The sequence below is a fragment of the Dermacentor variabilis genome, chromosome 2 (genome assembly GCF_050947875.1).
Source record: "Dermacentor variabilis isolate Ectoservices chromosome 2, ASM5094787v1, whole genome shotgun sequence".
Taxonomy (NCBI): domain Eukaryota; kingdom Metazoa; phylum Arthropoda; class Arachnida; order Ixodida; family Ixodidae; genus Dermacentor; species Dermacentor variabilis.
In genome coordinates this window covers 195375093-195395742 of record NC_134569.1, presented here as the reverse complement: position 1 = coordinate 195395742, position 20650 = coordinate 195375093, and the positions used below count along the sequence as shown (strand labels likewise).

Sequence of the window (20650 nt, the reverse complement as noted above, 5' to 3'; positions counted from 1 at the left end):
GAAAAGTAAACATGTTTCCTTCTTTTTATTTTGCGAACATAGCCCGCTGGGAAAAGTTACATGTGTACATGCAGTAAATATCTTATGCAGACGTTTCAGAGTCATCGATAACAGCCAGCGTTAGCCATTTCAGTTAAAATGGACTCAACATTCGGGCTAAAGTGCGCAGAACTTTTGTTCACGCATAGGAAGTCTGGCATTTTATAAAATTTCATGTAAACAACCTGAAAGCGTTACATGCAGGCAATCTTTAATACAAGTCAGACGTATACAGAGAGTCATTTGTGAGTGTATGATTTAATTCGGGCAGCTTAACATTTTAATTTACGGCTGTGATTCTAGAAAGCCTAAGATGTCTGGCCTTTTTCGTCGATCTTTACATGTGTACCTATGAAACACGTCAACATTTTCGTGCGTATGCGCTTTATTAAATTTATATACCACAACTTATCACATTTGTATCTGTCAGCACTGCGTGTCAGAACAAATGAAATCGACGAAGAAGAGTGTGTATATATGAGTATTCCATTCCAACATGAATATATTGAAATAGATATGGTGGTGGCGCTCAACCGTAATATAAGTGTTGTGTAATTTTCGATATCCTTTGTCGAGTCCTAGCCAACATCGAGGATCTGCACTATGTGTATTCAAGTCTCTTTAGGAATTGTATTGCTCTTTATAAGCCTATATCATCAAGTTTGTCGCAGTGACAACGTTGAAAGTTACGCAACACAGGTAAGTCAGCTACAATACTTCAATATTTTATTGCCTGCCAGTTGTTATATGCTCATGCAGAAGTCATCGTGTTAACATGCTTTCCTCCGCTGTACGTTTATCTGGGTTCTGTAATAGTTCCCTAATAGTTAGTGACCATCGTTTCCACATTGTAGCGCCAAAAATAGAATGCAGGTTAGAGTGTTATGCTATAGAATATGTCACAAAACGTGAGTGATTTCTAGTAAGTCTAGACATATGGGAAGCAAAGTGAAATATTGATCGCCTCAGTAAGGAAAGCAACTCGTTATGCGATCCACAGAACTTCGTATGCTACTTACATCGCAGGTATCAGACTGCAGCAGAATGAACTTCAAGGGCAATTATTGGAAACGTGTACTGTTATGTCAGATAACCTCACGATGGTGAAGCTTAAAGCGCGATTCTTCATCGGAGTAGTGACGAGCGAAAGCTATCATTAGTGATGTATACGTAGTGTAGATTTGCTACCTGCGCAGATAATAAGGAAGAACTTGATGTTTGTCACGGAGTAACTCGTCTCGCCTCTGAGGAGGGTTGGATCTGTGTATGGCCCTTAGTGGTGTACGTACGTTTGAAACATAAGAATAACTATTTTTATATGCTCTTATGCAATTCAGCCCTGTAATCTAAAGGTATGTATTCGAAATTTATTTAATCATTTATATAGTAAATACTGCAGACCCGACTGTGGTCATTGCAGGGTGGGCAGACATTTAATTACAAGACTAGACTTTCATAAATACAAGGTATCTGTAGATACATTCATACACATTAATATTGTCAATATTATAAATAAATGTGCAAACTTCTACGCTATGTCTCTCACAAAATGCTTTGCCAGAAAATGAAAACGCAACGCTACAATTATTCTTTTCTCACCGGTTTATTATAGAAAGCAGAAGAGGGTGGAAGCAGAGCAATGTAAACTAGATAAAAGCAGATCAGTGACGATAGGCATGAAAGCGTTGCACACCAAAAGCAAGGGTCTTGTAGTGTCGAGAACTTGCCGTGATCATTCAACAGCAAAGATAACGCATTTATATAGACGCACTCACTAACGCAACGGAAATACAAAGCTTGTTTTCGAGAAACCTGACATATCCAAGAAGAAGGACACATGTTGTACGGTGCGCGAGAATGCCGTTCAGAAATAATCCATGGAAAGAAGGTTAACTTATAACTGTCTGTCGTGTATAGATAGGCATTAGTGTATCAGGAAGATGGTGTCATGTATTCCTTGTGAAAAGAGAGCTCACATAGAGTGAAAGGCGTACAGCGAACTTGCGGTTAATAAGATGTTGTAAGAGATCTAGCCGGTATTTGAGTGTTCTTTGTGCTAACGATGTAATGTCGTTTTGTAGCTTTGACTGCCAGCCCCACCTTTCGAGTACAGGAAAAACAAAACGAAAATATTTTCTGTGTATTCTCTTGAGCTTGTTATTATCGACTTATGCATATTGACCCCATGCAGCGCAAACATATTCAAGTTCTTGCCAGATATAGGTTAGGTAAATGAGTACCTTGACTTTTGAGGGGGCACTTGTATCTTTGTGTCACAGATAAGTTAGTTTGCGGAACGCAGAGGAACATGTGTTGTCAGTGTGAAGGTTTCAAGAAAAAATGTTTGTGAATGCTACCCCAAGGGGCACTTGTAAGTAACCACTTCCCTTAGTAGAGCGGATCCAAATAGATCTGCATACTCCAGAACATTCTTTTCATGCGTTATGCTAAGAGAGACAGCCTTGTGTGTGTTTGCAGCCACGCCTCATTTTTTGCACCATAAAAATCTATAAATCAAGCTAGAGTTAAGGTCTCTCTGATCATCCGCGGACTTACTAGTACCAAATACAACACAGCCATCCGCAAACACTCTTAGTGGTGCTCAAGGTTTGACGACTGTAGCAACGTCATTATTATTTAAAGAATCGGCAACGAACCCAGGACATTGCCGGGGGGAGGACATGAAGTGACTATTAGATATCCTGAGTTGATGAATATCTAGACAGTCTGCAATTCAACTAAATATGATGTCAGGAAACTTAAGGTTTCATAAGTTTAGATTTAGTTTTTCGTGAATGGGCCCTAGGGAAAGCTTTACTGACGTCAAAATACACATGAATTTGGCCTTTCGCATCGAAACCTGTGCCAATGGAATTGTAAAAAATTATAGGGTTTTACGTGCCAAAACCACTTTCTGATTATGAGGCACGCCGTAGTGGGGGACTCCGGAAATTTCGACCACCGGGGGTTCTTTAACGTGCACCTAAATCTAAGTACACGGGTGTTTTCGCATTTCGCCCCCATCGAAATGCGGCCGCCGTGGCCGGGATTCGATCCCGCGACCTCGTGCTCAGCAGCCTAACACCATAGCCACTGAGCAACCACGGCGGGTAATGGAATTGTAAGATGCCGCGGATGCTTAGTGGCTAGGGCATTGAGCTGCTAAGCACGAGGTCGCGGGATTGAATACGGGCCACGGCGACCGTATTTCGATGGGGGCAAAATGCGAGAACATCCTAGCACTTAGATTTAAGTGAAGATTAAGAACCCCAGGTGGCCCAAATTTCTAGAATCCCCCACTATGATCTGCCTCATCAACAAATCGTAGTTTGGCACGTAAAATCCCATACGTTGGGTTTAACCGATTACAATTACTATCCCCGTGGCAGTAGAACAACCTTGTTTGAAGAGATGTTCAGCGCTTGTTAGTATTCAGTTTTCTTCAAAGAATTCTCTAATGCGAGTTTCGATTATGCGCTCGAAAATTTGCAGCAAGGTGATGTCAGTGGTATTGGGCGGAAATTCTCGACCAATTATCGATCGCTTTTCTTAAAGACCGGAACAACTCGAGCCATCTTCCCGTCTTTAGACACTTTCGCACATAACAGAAATTCTCTGAACAATGGAACTAAGAACTGAGCCATCATTTCGGCGTATCATTTAAGAAACACATTCGGGAGGTTGTCGGCAACAGCAGTTGTTTTGGCGTTTAAATTGAATAGCATAGACACAATGACATATTAAGAGATAAAGTTCGCCTCATGTTCTTCAAACAGTGCAGCCTAAAGACGAGCCTGGACTTGCATGGGAGAATGTGCTATGAGAATGATTGTTAATATGTTTTGCGATCGCGTAAAAGTAGTTAACAACGGTCTCGTCCACTGCAGTTTCTATGACAGCCTTCTTGCTATCGTCTAGTTCTCCCCAACACTTACCCGGCGCGTTCTTTATAAGTTGCGCATTGTTGCGGAAAAATATAAATTTTACTTAGTGACGCATGGTAAATGACAGCTTTTTTGTAGATATTTATTTATTTCCATACCGTCAAGGCGCCAGCGGGATGTTACACAAAGAAGTGAAAAAAAAGGGTTTTAGACACTGCAACAAAAAGAAAACAACGAAAACAGCAAAGAAGCACAAGTTTACGCGTAACTCAAAAAACACAACAGCTAACCAGGCAAATTATTCAAATGCATAGTCTTGCACGGCAGCTTTAAACAAATATGGGTCTGAAATATTGGCAACAGAGGTGGGCAGGTTATCCTAATGTAGGCCGTCTTCGGTGTAAATTAGTAGAAATACGCATTCGTCTGGCCGTATGGAACGCGTACCATATGGTAATCACCTGTGCGAGGTGATATGAATGATAGCTCAGAAAGAAGGTCACTTTTTAGTTGGTGATTATGGCAATAAATCTTTTAAACAAATAGCATCCGAGCCAGTTTTTCAGTTCAGTGTGATAACCGCGGCATGCATGTCAAATTTATTCGTTTGATTTTGAGCTTTAGTCGTACCATACCAGGCGTCATCCAAGACCTACTTTTATTCCCTTTCTTTGTTTTATCAGGTACAAATGTATATATGCAATGCCTGCACATCGTAGCGAAGGCTGTCTATAGTATACACACATTGCCACCGCTTTCTGCACAGCCCGTAAGACAGGTTTTCATGTAGCCAACGACGCTGGCGTCATCAGCTGTGGAGTAATATTTAAGAAATATATTTTAGGCGATTTTAGGAGCAATAGTCTTAACAATGGGCAAGGAAAGCACAAAAGGGCAATGAGCAGATAAACCACCTTCGATTAACACAATATGCTCAGAAAATGTTAGGTTTAAACGCATAACATCTAATATAGAACACGATGACCCTGGAACACGCCTGGGTTCTGTAACTTGGATTTGATCATGTGTTACCCGTATGTAAAATGTAACGTTAGCGTTTGCGCCAGCCTTATTTTGTGTTTGGAGGAGCTCCCAACCGACACCAGGCAAGTTAAGATCTCCGATCAAAACAATTTGTTATTTTGGTAGAGAGACATGCGCTCTTGAAGTTTAATAAGGTAAGTTGCTGTAGCGTTAGGGCATGTGTAGCATGCGATCAGCACAAAGCGATGACCCTAGCTCGATAACATTATGCATACGCACTCCATCTGGGGAGTATCACCGATAAGCGTAGCTCCTATCTGATCTTTAACTAGAACGGCTGCAACTCCGCCTCTGCGCACTGTACGCTTACGAAAAACATTGCAATGGGGTGGAAAGACAAGTTAATTTTTTATGTCGCCAGGCAGCCAAGTTTTCGGTATGACCATGATGTTCGGATTGTGTTGTAGCAAGTGAATTTTTGAAAATCTGTTTTAATCACAAGGCTATGAGCATTGGAATTCACGATACCCAGGTGTTTCGCCTTGGCTGAAGCAGAATTCGCGTGGAAGGCAGATCCGAAGATTTTTAAACAGAAAGGTTCTGAAACATTGTTTTCAACATCGTCTTTCGTTATTTCTGCGCTTGCGCATGACGACGAGTGGTTGGTTGTGGTAGTTTTGCTGAGCCTTTTTTAAGAGAAATTCTTTCATTTTTTTCAACGCTCCAAATATAAGCTATTCTATTGATGCACAATTTGTAAAAAGCTATAAAAACTTTGTCCCTCTCCTCAATATTTTCTTCCTGCACTGAGTCCCCCTTTTTTCCGGTTAGAGTACTTTCGTACTATATCTTCTCGAAGTTTTCGCGAATAGTCTTCACTTATTGGTCTAATAATTGTTCCTCAACTCGTGGCAGTTTTTAAAATTAATGTTTCGTCTCTAGTACCGAACAATGTCAGGATGACCGGTGATTTCTTATTTGTGAATGGTCGACCTAATCTGTGTATTCTTTCAATATCTACGTGGTTCAGCTCGAGAAGTTCTTCAAAGATATCTATATTTACAACTGTTTCCGGTGATTGACCTTTCCCGCCCTCTGGTTCTGGTAGCCCCAAAGTAATCTTATCAGGTCTTATAATGTTGTTTTACAATTCCTCCATTTTCTTTTCTAGCACCAGAAAGACTTAGTTATTATGTGAAAATCGGCATTGGCATGAAGTGACTTTGTCTGCAAGTTTTGATATAGTGTCTACCGTTTCTTTTCTTTAATTAATACGAGACGGTTATCTTTTGTATCGTTAATATGAGCTGTGGTTTCCTTAAGATGGCTTAATATTTGAGCAGTGTCGGTACCTGGATTAGTTTCAATGTACTCTCCTAAAAGCAGTATTTTCCGGAGGCAAAATACATCAAGCAAGTAACACAGCCATGGACACGGAAGCACTAGCAGAAATAGAGCGCATGGACGGTAGCAATTGCCGTAACCTTGTCTTAATTTCACAGCAAAAAAGCAAATAATTGTCAGCGAACCGCATTCTTTCGGTACCACCACGCCCAGTGGTCCCGCATGCCAGAAAGTGCTCCTTTATACTCGTTCCGCATGGTGTCGCTACTTGCAAAAGCTGTGTGCCGCTTTCTGCGCTTGTTGTCATTGTGTGATGCGGTGGTGTGACGGGTGGCACCAAAAGCTGATCAGCAGTTCGATTGCAGTTGATATCGACATGCTCGTGCGTAGCGGCAGTGACCACGATGTGCTCTAGGCAGTATGCAGCGCGCAGGAGGCAGAACTGCACAGCGAGAACCAGAATATAATCAGCAACCGCATTGTTTCGGTGTCAACGTGCGCAGTGTTTTAATTAAATTACTGCTTCGAATTGAAAAGTCAACATTTTTCAGCACTTTATGTCCTCCATTGTACACGACTGAACATGAAATTGAAGTAAAATGCAATATTTTTAATCCTAACCTACCGTGAACAAGCCGTACTGATAGGTGATTGTGCATCACTTAAGCAGCCAGACAGAACCGACTAAACACGATCAGACGGTTGGTTAGGTATGACATTCGGGAGTGGCCATTGTTTGGTACTGTCACACAGCACCTTTGTCCTATATTGGGTTGAGATCTGCTAAGTGTCACTAAACATACTTTGTACAAAAGGGGCGCCGTCTGGCGCGAGAATGCAAACTACACAGAGAGAAAGTATGTTTTTTCTTCACACTTCCTGTCTCCGAAACCCAAGTCTCATCTCGGCGGTATACAGATGTTTACTTTTGTAGACTTCGTTACCTATAAAACTGATGAAGGTAATGCATTGCTGTCTATTTTAAAAGCTTATATTACGCGAACAATTTTCTCAGTTTTTCTAATAGGGCTTTAATGCCCTTCTTTTATTACACAGTTTGCCCTATGCCATAAAACGTGTGCTGCGCGCAAGATGTATATGCATGATGAGCTGGTCATGTTCAATAAAACCTCAACACGAAGATGCTTCATTTAAGGCAATCTTTATACTGCGGAGTGATATGACCGAAACTGCCCTTTGGTCTTATTGCCAGGATGTAAAAATTATCTGATAATATCGGGAAGATGGTCATACAGCCGGGAGCGCAACTACACGGAACACGGGGAGCGTGGCAGACTGCATCGACGCGCCATCTGCTGACACAGCGTCTGCAGTTCAGGCTAGCACTCGAGTGACTCGCGCATGTGCGTAGCACTGCATCTGCCGTTATGTCATGCTACCTTTCTTAGCGAAGTAGGCTGCTCGTTGACTAAATGTTCAACGTGTCGCCACCTCTGCCACATGTTATGCTACGTCTTATCTGCGCCGTCGTTTCAATAATAGCGCCGGTAAGGCTGGTTCGCGCGCGCCGGTCATGCATCTCATTTCATCCGTTACCACGTTGCCTACAGCCTTTTCTACTGCCTTTTGATGACTGGCGCGGAATTCCTGGCTTCTCACTATGTCCTTATGCAGTCGGAGGCATTTTCAATAGTAAGTGCCGCTGATTCAAGCGTGGTTTCGCAACTGCTCGTGGAAAAGAACTTTATTCTATGAAAACAGCAGCAGCAAATGGGCAACAAATATCGGATCGAATTTCCGCAACAAAGTGCAAGGGTAAGAGAGGCATTTTCTACGACTCACCAAAGGCGCGAAAAAAGTAAGTAGGCTACGCTGTCACCGAAGAAATTCAATGCACGACGAACGTGGAAGCAAGCTCTGCCCCAGCCAATGAGTAAAACAAAGGCGCAGATGAGACGAAGCAGCCGAAGTTGCACAGGCGGCTGTTAGTCGGCGAGTCGCGTACGTCGTCAAGGAAGGGAACGTGACAGGCCCTCAAGTATATCACGGATGAGCTGCGTTCTGCCACGGGAAACAATCGTGCATTGATCCTCAAGAGGCTTGCACCCATGATCGCGACAGTGGATCGCCAAGAAACTACTTGAGCCGTTTTTTACATTGTTGCTGTGTTCGCGGAGCCGATCATTGAGGCAACGCCCAGTATGTCCGATATATTTCTTCCCACATGAAAGCGGGAGGTTGTACACCACCCGGTGTACACACTCGACAAACTTTTTTCGGTGATGCTTTCTGCACTTATCGGAAGGGACGGCATTTTGATCAGTCAGCCTGCAAAGCTTGCCGAGCTTGTCGGGAGCAGAAAAAACAACTCTTACGTTCGCCCTTTGGTACGCAGCTCATCCGTGAGATATCTGAAGCGCAGATGATCGCGAAATTGGGTGATGCGTGTGTTGGCTTCCCGTCTCTGGCTCTCACAGAAAAAAAATTACGTTACTTGGACGCGGTGTCACATGACACGTAACCATGTTACATGACTTCGCACTTCATTTCCGTGTAAGCGCATGCGCGATCTACGTTGCCTGCCATGTATAAAATGACGCAGTGGCACAATAAACTTAGTTGAAAGCTTGCGCTTGGTGTGTCGTCTTCTTTCACGTCCGTGTCGTTTTTTTTATGTCGCGCAATATCATTTAAGCAATTGTTTTAGGTGCATCGAGGGTGTTGCCCGTTTGAAGGAGAAAAGCGCACGTATTGTGGTCCTACTTTACGGTTGCTGTCTGTCGGTGTGGACGCATGGCAGCATGTGTACGGTCCTGGAGCGCTGCATGGTGGCAGGTTACTCGCTGAAGTTCCAGCATGAAGAACGAGCATGCAAGAACGCGCTATGTTACCTTTTTGTTTTGTGCGTCACCGTCTCTCAGGGCACTGGCATTCTGTGGGTTCTAGAGCTGCATTTAGGTACCTTTCTGTTTGTTGGGGACATATTTCTAAATATTTTTAGTGACGATAAAAACGTTAGCGACCGGTTAGCGAAATTGACGATAAGAAATTCGCTTATTATGGTCGCCTATAATGAAATCTAAATTTTAAAGGCTGCAAGTAGGTGGCCGCATGATGTTTCGTGTAGAGGTCAGTGCTACAGCGAGTGGGCTCTCTGACCATTATGCAGCAAATGTTGTCTCTACTTTATCGCTGTGATTAAGTACACTTAAGGTAACAGCTTACTCATTTTACTGAAACCAAATGTTTCGTCCTTATAGAACATTTCAAAAATCACTGGTAATGTGGCCTGTACAGCAATAAATACGTTCAATTGATGAATTTTGGCAACTTTCTCATTCATTAATTTGCAACATGGGTTGCACCATATCTTATGGCGAGATTCAAAACGCAGGCAAGGAATGGCAGGTCAACCCCTAAAAAGCATGAAACGTTGAATAATCCGGGCTCCTTCACGCAAATAATAATGCAGTGATTTCCCTTATCATGGCATTTGGAACAAACTATACTACATGAAACATTCCATTCAGGTGGTTCCATGTGGCAGCAACGCCGCCACTGCATAAATGTCAAGTATTAGTTATCACGGCTGCGCTAACAAGCGCGAACACGCGTCTCACAATTTATTTATTTATTTATTTATTTATTTATTTATGGTACCCTCAAGGCCCGAAGGCATTACAGAGGGTAGTGGGAAAACGGGAAGTATAACAATAAAGTACGGAAATTAAACAATGCAGTGTTAGTAATCACTAATTATACAATACTATGTAATATCTAGCCCAATATTTGTAAGTACGACAGACAATGTAAGCAAAGTAGCATATTGATAATTCCTGTGAGTACAATGTTAACCAGTGTCGTCCTTAGTCGCTTGTAAGTACGGCAAGTAAATGAAATATCATGTTAATAATTCCTAATTATACAATGTTAGCTAAAGCCTTACGAAACAGTTTGTTGTCGACAATAGATACAATTTCACAGGAAAGGTGGTTCCACTGTCGTGATGATCTGGGAAAGAAAGACTGACTGAAAGTGGTAGTGTTGCCTGTTTGAAGTCCGACCTTATGGCGATGATCGATGCGGCTCGATAGGTAATGAGGCTGAGAAATGAAGTTACTGTGAAGGGAGGAATGGTAATAAAATTTGTGAAACAGTGTCAAACGTGCTATTGTTCTGCGACATGCAAGTGATGGAAGAGGTAGATTGTCCTCCATTGATGTTACGCTAGCGGTACGGTTATAATTTGAAAATATGAATCGGACTGAGTTATTTTGGACAAGCTCGAGTGAAGAAATAAGGTTTTCATGGTATGGGTCCCACACAGCTGCAGCGTATTCTAATTTAGGACGCACTAATGACTGGTAAAGTAGTAATTTTAAGGATGATGGTGCTTTGGAAAACTTGTGGCGTAAGTAAACGAGCATGCTATTAGCTTTACTTATTATGTACTCAGTGTGAATGTTCCAGGTTAGTTTTGCTGTTATATGAACTCCTAAGTATTTGTATGAGTTAACGGGTTCTAGAGGAACTTTATTTAGATAGTAAGTAGGAAGAGTACTTGGGGTGTTCCTCTGCACGCGCATAACTTTACATTTATTAATATTAAGTTCCATAAGCCAAGTGTTACACCAATCACTCACGTAGTCCAAGTCAAACTGAAGAGCATTAGTGTCGTCGTTAGTAATTATTTCACGATATATCACGCAATCGTCAGCAAACAAGTGAATGCGAGATGTAAATGAAGAAGGTAGGTCATTAATGTAAATCAGGAAAAGTAGGGGCCCTAGTACTGATCCCTGAGGCACACCAGAACGAACCTCAGTCAATGATGAAGCGTAATTATTCGCAGTAACAAATTGATGACGGTTAGTAATAAAACACTCAATCCATTTCAGCAGGTTACTGTCAAGGTTTAAAAGACTCAGCTTGAATAGGAGCACTTTGTGGCAAACCTTGTCAAATGCTTTGCTAAAGTCTAAAAATACACAGTCGGCACAGGAGGCGCGGTCTAAAATACAGTGTAATCTATGAGTGAAAGATATTAGTTGGGTTTCACATGAGAATGTTTTGCGAAAACCATGTTGAGCAGAGGTGAAAAATGTGTTCGAGTCAAGAAAGTTAACGAGATTAATAAATACAACATGTTCAAGAAGTTTGCAACAGGTGCTGGTAAGCGAAATCGGGCGGTAATTCAGGGGTAAGCTTTTGTTACCAGACTTATGCAACGGAACCACCTTCCCTATTTTCCATTGAGCTGGCAGAGTACAAGTGTTTATTGATTGCTGGAAAATATTAGCAAGTATTACAGAACAGTATGTGGTAGTGTTTCTCAAAAATTTACTATTAATGGTATCATAACCGGGAGCTGAGTTTAAAGGCAAATCATGAATCAGCCTAGCAATGCCTGCAAAGTCAAGAGCTATGGGTTGCATAATGAGATAGTTGTAGTGTTCTGTGTGTGGTAGATCAATGTTCGATGAAGTGGAAAAATTATTTGCAAATGATTCACAGAGAATGTTTGCGCAAGCTTCACTTGAAATAACTTCACCAGACTCATCTTTCAAGGTGATCGAGCTATCAGAAGACGGGTTAATGACGCGCCAAAACTTTCGGATATCTGTCGTAAGCATTTCAGGTAATGTATGGGATAAGTAATTGTCTTTAGCATTTTTTAGTGCAGTTAAGTACAGATGATTGGCAGCGTTATAGGTTTTCCAAGTTGTTTTACTTGCAGATGATTTATCTAAGCGATAGAGACGTTTTTTCTGTTAGATAGGCGCTTTATATAAGAGTTGTACCAAGGGGATTGAGGATTAAAAGTTATGATGCGATTAGGAATGAACTTTTCGGTTAATATGCGTACTTGGTCTACAAATATATCCCAATTTGACTGGACCGTACGGCTCTCAAAATCAACAAAAAATGTTTGAATAAATGACGATAGTTCATTATTAATGGCTTCAAAGTTGGCTTTCTTGTAATCGCGTATTACTTTCTTAACTTTTATCTTTTTGGGATAGCAGACTTTTAAAGCGAATGTCAGTAAGGTATGGTTGCTAATACCAGGTAGGTATGTTATAGAGGAAGCAAGTTCAGGTCCATTAGTTAGGATTAAATCAAGCGTGTAGCGGTTCTGATTGATGATCTGGTAGGCTGAGTCACAAGTTGGGAAAATGAAAATAGGCAACACAGCGTACAGAAATCTTTAGCCTGAACGGAAAAAGGCTTTATGGTGGGTGGATGCGTATTCCATATTAAATTTGGAAAATTAAAATCGCCGAGTAAGAATAACGGTGCTGTAGGAAAACGGGCAAAATTAGATTAATAGCATCGTGTAACTGTTCAGTGAAAGTGGGAGATGACGAGGGTGAGCGGTAGCAAACGCCGAGGATTATCTTTGCGGGACCGGGGGTTAGGCAAGCCCACGTGGTTTCAAGTTCAGTGTTAATATCTATATGAAATGATGGAATATCTTCAGAAATTGCGAGAAGGACGCCTCCTCCTCGACGTGCAGATCGGTCACAGCGGTAGACAGCGAAATTGCCGGCGCCACAGAAAGTATCATAATCGCGCACATGTGCAGGAAGCCAGGCTTCTGTCAAGGCAATAATTTTTGCATCGCACGTGTCGATTGCGGAAGATAATGAATGAAATTTATTCACAAGGCTTCTTATATTAGTAAAAAGAATAGGCAAGTAAGGTAAAGCTTTTTGTGATGTTAGGCCACTACCCCTTACGCTTCCCTATTGTAACGCACGTAGTGGAACCGAATGATTCTGCATTGTGCCAGATGCACTCTGCGCTCTTTCATGGACGCTGTCGGTAGACGCGTCGTAAATATAACATTTATTGTTCAATAACAATTTATTGTAGCGCAGTTTAAAGTTGGGGGAACCGGGGTGACTGGTACCGAACTCTATTAACTTTTTGCGAGCAACGCGGGTGGGAACCGAGAAGTGTTCGCTAATAGTAAGGTTATTTTGTTTGAATTGATCGCGCAGCGCGAACACTTTCTCCCGGGTTTTCGAATGTGAATACTTTGCAACTTTGGGGCGACACTTGTTAGGATCGAAAGGGCCAAGGCGATGTGCGCGATGGAGGGTGTAATCTGGAAATATATCGAAGAATGATTTAATCGTTGATATTACCTTGGTCTCGGTTTCTTGCCATGATTCTTTTGTGTCAGGGATACCGCGAAATATTAGGTTATCACGGCGCGATCTGTCTTCAATGTCAACGAGGCGTAAGTCAAGCGCTTCCAAGCGACAGGTCGTACTGTTTACCTAGGCATTCACTTCTGAGATTTCTTTGGTCACTTGGTTGACGTTTTTAAATTTTTCTTCAAGTAAATCTAAGCGATTTTGGAGACCAGTAATTTTTGTTTCAATGTTTTTCTGGCCACTTTTGATTGACTTTACGTCAGCAGCTAGTTCGATTTGTGTTTTGGAAGTTTGAAGCGATCGAGTGTGCAGATTCTTAAGCAGTTTGAATAAAACGTTCATTTGTTCTGAAGGATCAGAAGGAAGCGATTCAATATCAAGGAGAGATTCAGAACGTGTGTTAGGTCCAGGGTTAGTCTCGACATCCCCCGAACGTAATAACAGTAGGATAACAGAAAAACAGTCGTACACTGCGTCAAATAACACTTGTGGATACGGGAACAGTACCAGGTAGCGGTTATCAGATTTTTTAGCGTGAAGAGAGGCAATTATACGCACCTGCATAGTGAAAACAAGGCGATTAGGCGTGGTGCCACAAGCGCTGTTCCCGTGTCGACTGAAGTGTAGGTCGATTGGTCGACAGCTTAAATCAGCCTCTGCTGGCGATGGCTGTGTTGATGTGGCTGGGAGGCCGAAGGGAACGTAGAGCGAATAGGTCGGTATCGCGGCTGGCGTATCGCTGAAATAGGCTTCGGTCATGCCTGAGGCTGGCGCAAGTAAATGGGACGGTGCGGGTTCACGGGATAAGCAGGACGACCATTCGAAGATGATAAAAAGCAAGACCTGCATAGTGAAAACAAGGCGATTAGGTGTGGTGCCACAAGCGCTGTTCCCGTGTCCACTCAAGCGACACGGAACAGCGCGAGTTATGCTTGGCTAGTTCTGAAATATAGGAAGCATTGCACGCCGAGCTTAGCCAAATTGTGATTTTATGCTAGGAAAGCGAATTCCACGTCCTTACTTTCAGTTTCTTTTTTCCAGTTCCAACTGCGCTGGATCTGCATTGTGCAATTTGAACTTAAATACCAAATTTTCATGGTCATCATACGCTGTTTTGTAAATATTGTGCTCCATTTCATTTGCTACTTCCTGCTGGTGTACATGAATTTACAGCGTAAAGTGTTCGCTGATATGTACCCTATAGATTAATGCCAGACGTCTCCGTACGTGAGTTAGCCATCAAACCGTTTTGAAGTGGGGCGGAGTGCAAGCTACATTCCTAGCTTAAAACTCGAAGCAGCCGGGTATGCTTTGCACATTGGTTGCCGCAAATTTGGAGGCACATTGGTGTCGATGAATTATTCAACTGCAGCAAGAAAAATCTGAAAGATACCAACAAGACACACCGTGTCGAATCAACTGAAACGATGCAGAACGAGACTCACTGACATTCAAAATAGCACAGAGTCCCAGTTACAAGCTTCAAGGCGAGCAGCGGATAAACGATGTGATTTACGCAGCCGATGATGATAATGCCGTGAGACTTACCATCAATTGAAAAACCTATGGTGAAACAACTGTGCGCGTGATGCCCTTTCGCGTCGAGAATGATTTCTGATGACAGTGCAATCGTAAGCTTAAGAGAACTTGCATCTCAAGTTTGCTTGGAGTCATCAAAGTCTACCTCTTACGGGACGAAGCTACTGAAGTTGCGATCTTCACTAGTGCGCATTCGTGTTGAGAGTATATATATACGCTTTTTCTAGATCACAAAATAATAGTCGACTCCTTGCAGTAGCTTCCTTCAATGTTTGATAAATTGGTAGCTCGTTTTCTAACGCAAAATGCCCAGCGGAATGCGCTTAGTGGTAGCAGTCCCAGAAATTTTGAATTTTTTTTACCGCGCCTGCATATAAAAAGATTTTTATAAAATAAAAATATACATGCATTTTGAGAGACTGCCGTATATAGCCTATATACGGTAAAAGAAGCACGGTTCCACGCACCAAATAACAATATATTTTGAAAGAAATAAAGCAGCAAAGAAATAAGGGAGCAGATAGACAACTAACGTATACGACGGGGAACTCGGTCCTAATTATCCATCAGTACAACAAAGAACTGGTACATACCAAATAAGACGACACAAGCGACTTGTCTTCTAATAGAAGCTATAACGTACAGACGTTACAAGTATATAATAACCGCATTCGCACTCCAAAAACGAACTCAAAACATCGAAAAGAGTCTAGAACAGACAGGAAGTCCGAGAATTAGGAATGATAAATTGTGTTCTTTTTATTGCTCTAGCGAGTCCTACAGCTTAAATGATATTATATTCTTCAGGATAAGACTACGTTTATCGATATTAGTTCTCCGTTTACGTAGAATATAGATTATCTAATAAATCATACAGAGAAATATGCATTGTTCTGACTTCAAATTTTCGCTTACCCGCACCAAAAGTTATATAATATCTACACAGTAGCGTGGAAGTCCGCAACAAATAAGGAGTGGTGTTTTATTTATGAAGGCAACTCGAATCTTTTTTACAGCTTCTTGCTTCAGCTGGGGAGTACTTGCTCTTTTGGAGGAGCGGCAACACGGACACTACATTTATAACTAGCCGGCGTTGCGTGGAACTGTCCTACATCATTTTTGATGACACATCAGACATCGTGTCTTTGGATGCCCGTGGAAACAAAGAACACGAATGGTAAGACTGGAGATTTATTTTAATGCAAAATGCGATCGTCAGAATAATAGCTTCACAACACTTCCTTAAGCTCCAACACATCGCACTGTGTGTTCATTTGCGATAGGAAACAGTCGTGTTGTCAAGCACCATCTCTGACTTGCAGAAAAGCGCCATGAATCATGCGTCATTCCGACGACAACGCAAAACAAAGCTAGGCCCTAGACAATATATCTAAAGGCATTAGGTGTGACTGCTGCTGCTTTCACCTGTGTTCTGTGGGGACCTCCAAGTGTTTTTCGCTGCTGTAAGCGAAGCAGAGGGTCTGCGGCAGAGCTGGTAACAGGCTAGGTTTCTGTTTACGGCAATCTATCGCTAAACCAGCGAATAAATATAATCCGAATGATATGCATTGGCCATCGTAAACCTCGCTTTCCGTGCCGCTGTCATGTGTTTGCTTTTTTAGTGCGAAGTGGGTGAATTTCTCTATTTAAAAAGAAAATTAATGTAGAACTCATATAATAACTGTCAGTGGTAATGCGAATAGCAATCGATCAATGTAGATGCAGACCATATTCCTGAAGTCATGTCTATTCAACACGTAGTGGTAAATGTGAGACAGGCTTTGCGTCAGCTGTATGCCATATATTCGATTCGCGTCCTACTTTTTTATCGTATTCGCTTCCGCAAGTCGCCCATAGGGATCAAGTCAGGACGACGACGGTATGACGCTGATGCACTGACGACGGAATGAAGAAGGAATGATACCAATCGAAGAACAAACACGCGCAACGATGAGGGCATGGCGAGAATGAGATGTCGCTTATCAATTTGTGACGATGGTATCATGACGATAACTCCGCGACAACCACATGAGGACAATAAGATGAGGAGCGTGGTGTGATGACGACAGTATGACGACAACTAGAAGGAGTATGAATGACGATAGAGACACGACCAAAACATCAACACGACGACGGTATGACAACGGATGCTGGATAGCATCTGTGTGACGACGACGAATGGCGACGATAGCATAAGAACTTTCACACAACCACGATTTAGTAACAGCAGGATGACAATAGAATAACGAAGAATGAATGACATTCATGGATCGACGAAGGTGGTGTGACTACGAAGGCATGATGACAATGGGATCATGACACCCAAGCGATGATGATAGCGAAACGACGACGTGAAGACTACGGCATGATAACAACGGTATGACGACAACCGCATGACGTGAGTCAGATGTAGCAGTTACAGTGACGGCGATGAAACGACCACGACGCCATCCTGACGACGATGACAATGAATGCATGACAACGACTATAGAACTACGATGCAGTGACGACGATGGCATGACAACCGCATGTCAAAAATGACATGGTGAGTGTATGATGACAACGGCCTGAGCTGTATCACGAAACCAGTATGACGACAATTCCGTGACGACGACATCGTGACGATAATCTGATGACGACGCCGGAGTGACGATGGCAAGGCCACGACGGCACTATAATAGAGGGAGAATGATAGCGACTGTTCGATTATGACGTCATAATAAGCGCCTCATAATCATGATTGAATGATGAAATTATGATTGCAATAGAACCACGATTGAAGATTCACTTCGATGATAAACCAAGGCGGTATGTCGACGACGGCGTGACCACTTTGGAACGACGTTACTTGACGTGGTCGCAATGATAAAACGACAGCGTGAATTGGCGTTCCAATTACTTTTGTGTTTCAGTGCATAAAACGACGTATTGTTAAGAAGGTAACTCGAACGCCAATGCATTTCCCTGCAAGGTTAGGCAATTATCTTGAAACTAGTCTCATCCTGAGAATTAATTCTACTTGGATCCGCCTTTGTCACTCCACCGCTAGAATGTCTAAATACAATATGGGCCATAAGGTAATTAGTTAACTTAAATATTTATTTAGTGGCTTCAGCCTTATTATTCAGGCGATCATGTTTCCTTCTTAGAAGAGACGAATTTTGGGCGAGTGAGAGATTCTTGTTTGTCTACCGTGCAATGAAACAGCCGGGAACCAAAAGAGAAGCGAAAGGCGGGAAAGGCGCTACAAAAGTATGGCGCTTGTCCCGTCTGTCTCATCCTTATTTGAGCCTGACTATTGCGCTTCACCTTAGTCAAATGTATTTTTTGGCGTTGCTGCCTGTTTCCCTAAATGATTTTGAAATGTACAGAGATGAGCAGCTTTGTCAGAACGTGCCGCCATGGGCTCTGCGGAGCAGCTGGCTTCGATATAGAAGTCCACTGCGCATGCGGGTAAAAATGAACCACAACAGCTTGATTTGGCCGAATTGCCTCATGTTGAATAACGTAGATATAGTGCAGTCATTAAATTGGAAGGAAACACCAAAATGAGCCAGGTGCCTGCTCATCGCTTTCTTGTTCCAGTTCCCACCTTGTGCGTTCGCTTCCCGTCGCAAGGGGCGCGCTCCATGTCAATGTGGCGTTAATATAGCGTTGCTACAGCGGCCAGTACAGCGCCTTGCTGCCGTTCTGAGGTGAGAAATTCGCCGTTCCATAGAGATAGAAAATGCGTCATGCGTCGTTGCTGACACGCAGCGCAAAGACAGGCAAACAGACATCGCGGCCGCTTTGCGTGGTGCGTATACAAAAAGGCGCGGTCACCCGCTATCACTCGCGTTTGCTTGCCCGGCCGCCTGGTTACATGTGTAAATCTCGGCGGCACTTCGCTGAACTGGATACCGCGGTAATATAATACTACCGTAAAAGTGCGCATAACCAAAGCACGCGCCGCGTATCACCCAAGCCAGCACATGACCACCTCGGCCCCGCGACCGCTTTGACACAGAGAGAGAGAACGCATATGCCACAGACAAGCCGACATGATTGACGGTGACTAGAAACTTCTACAAGATACGCGAAGGATAGGGGGAGAGAGAGAGGGGGGTTCCAAAACATCTTCGTAGACCTAGGAACACGGGGAGGAGAGAGAGAGTGAGGGAGGGATGGAGGGAGACAGCCCGAGCCTGCGCCTACGGACGAGTCACCGCCCACTTCAGTGGCAGCGGCCGAAATCGCGAGAAATGTCTAGAAAATTCGCAGGCTCTCAGGTGCGCTCAGCCCGACGCTATCCAACCTCGCTCTTGTTGGACTTGCTGAATACTTGTCAACTACCATCAAGATTTGAATATGCGCAGAAGACGTCTGTGCCTGGATTCGGCAGTGACACGTCCTCAGGTACATGGAATGCATCATGTAACCGCGCAAACAACTATGTACACAGAAGCAAACACACAGGACAGGCGCGCCTGTCCTGTGTGTTTCCTTCTTTGTCCCTTGTTGTTTGCGCGGTTACATTATGCACTCCAATATCGACCACCAACTAGCCCGCCTATCCCTGTTAAATGTGTTACTCGGGTACATGCGCGGCTTCAAAGAGCGGATACTTTGACTGGGAGCAACTTGTGTAGAAAAGGTGTCAGCATATCTCCAGAAAAATGCGCACTAGTGGCATTTATTCGCAAACCGATGACACCTTGTCATTTGAATTAATGGGCAGACCATTTCCTATGTCAGGACCCGCAGATTTCTTAGCGTAATTATTGACCCAGACCTTTGTTGTAGCCCGCACGTGGTCTACATGAAACGGCGCCTGACCGCAACTTCCCAGTTGTCTAAATACTTGACAGGAAATACGTTGCGGATGCCAGTAGACGCAATGCTGAAAATCTACAGAGCCCTCTCTGTCTCGGTTTTTTCAAGATTTAGTCTACGTGTATCGAAGAAGACCTGCAATGCAAATGTTCGTGTTTTGCAGGCAGCACAAGCTTAAGCAATCAGAGTTTGCCTAGGTTTGCCCAGATGCACTTCAATATAGTCAACTATTGCGATTACTCGGGACCATCCAATGCAAACTGACATTACGATGGAAGCCCTGAGAACGCACATCGGACATTTTGCCCGTGCCCCCTGTCACCACCTTGCGAGAGTACCTTCAAGCAAGTGCCAAGCATCATTCTCTAACACTATCGTCAAGTACAACGATAAACTCTCCTCGGGCTTCACCGCTGCATCTAAACCATGGATACGCCCCTGGTGTCATATCAGCCCCACAGTACATTTCAGTGTACAAGGAATGGGGAACAAGTCTAAGCTGTCGTCGCCTGTGCTGAAACAACTGTCTCTGCTTCGTCTGCACGAGAGGTATGCGGACAGTGTACATATTTATACTGATGATTCCATAAATATCCAACGTGCGTCCGGTGTTGTGGTCGTCCCAACAAGAGCTATTACCATCAGGTTTAGGACTGACCACCCACCGACATCGACTTCTGCGGAACTAGCTGCTCTTCGCGCTGTACTCTGTTTCGTCAATCGGCAACCGCCTAGAGAATGGTCAATATTCTGGGACTCAAAGGCAGCCCTACAATCTGTGCTATCAGCTCTGCGTCGCAGGCCATATGAACAGCTCGTACTCGATATTAGATGCCTGCTCCATACATCACAGGAGAAAGGACACCACGTGAGGTTTCAGCAGCTGCCAAGTCACTGCGGCGTTATAGGAAATGAAGACGCCAA

General features: G+C 43.2%; 1 protein-coding gene across 3 annotated transcripts in view; it reads left to right on the top strand.

The window, feature by feature from the left end:
* Window positions 1-483: 483 nt before the first annotated feature.
* The window catches only part of LOC142571130 (uncharacterized), an 82332-nt gene continuing 62165 nt past the window's right edge, over window positions 484-20650 (top strand). For all 3 annotated transcript variants that reach the window (XR_012825774.1, XM_075679417.1, XM_075679416.1), the window contains exons 1-2: window positions 484-738; window positions 15931-16091. Coding sequence is in view for 2 of the 3 variants with exons in the window: in XM_075679417.1 (XP_075535532.1) it covers window positions 643-738; window positions 15931-16091 (257 nt within the window). In the remaining variant the exon portion in view is untranslated. The remainder of the gene's footprint in view (window positions 739-15930; window positions 16092-20650) is intronic.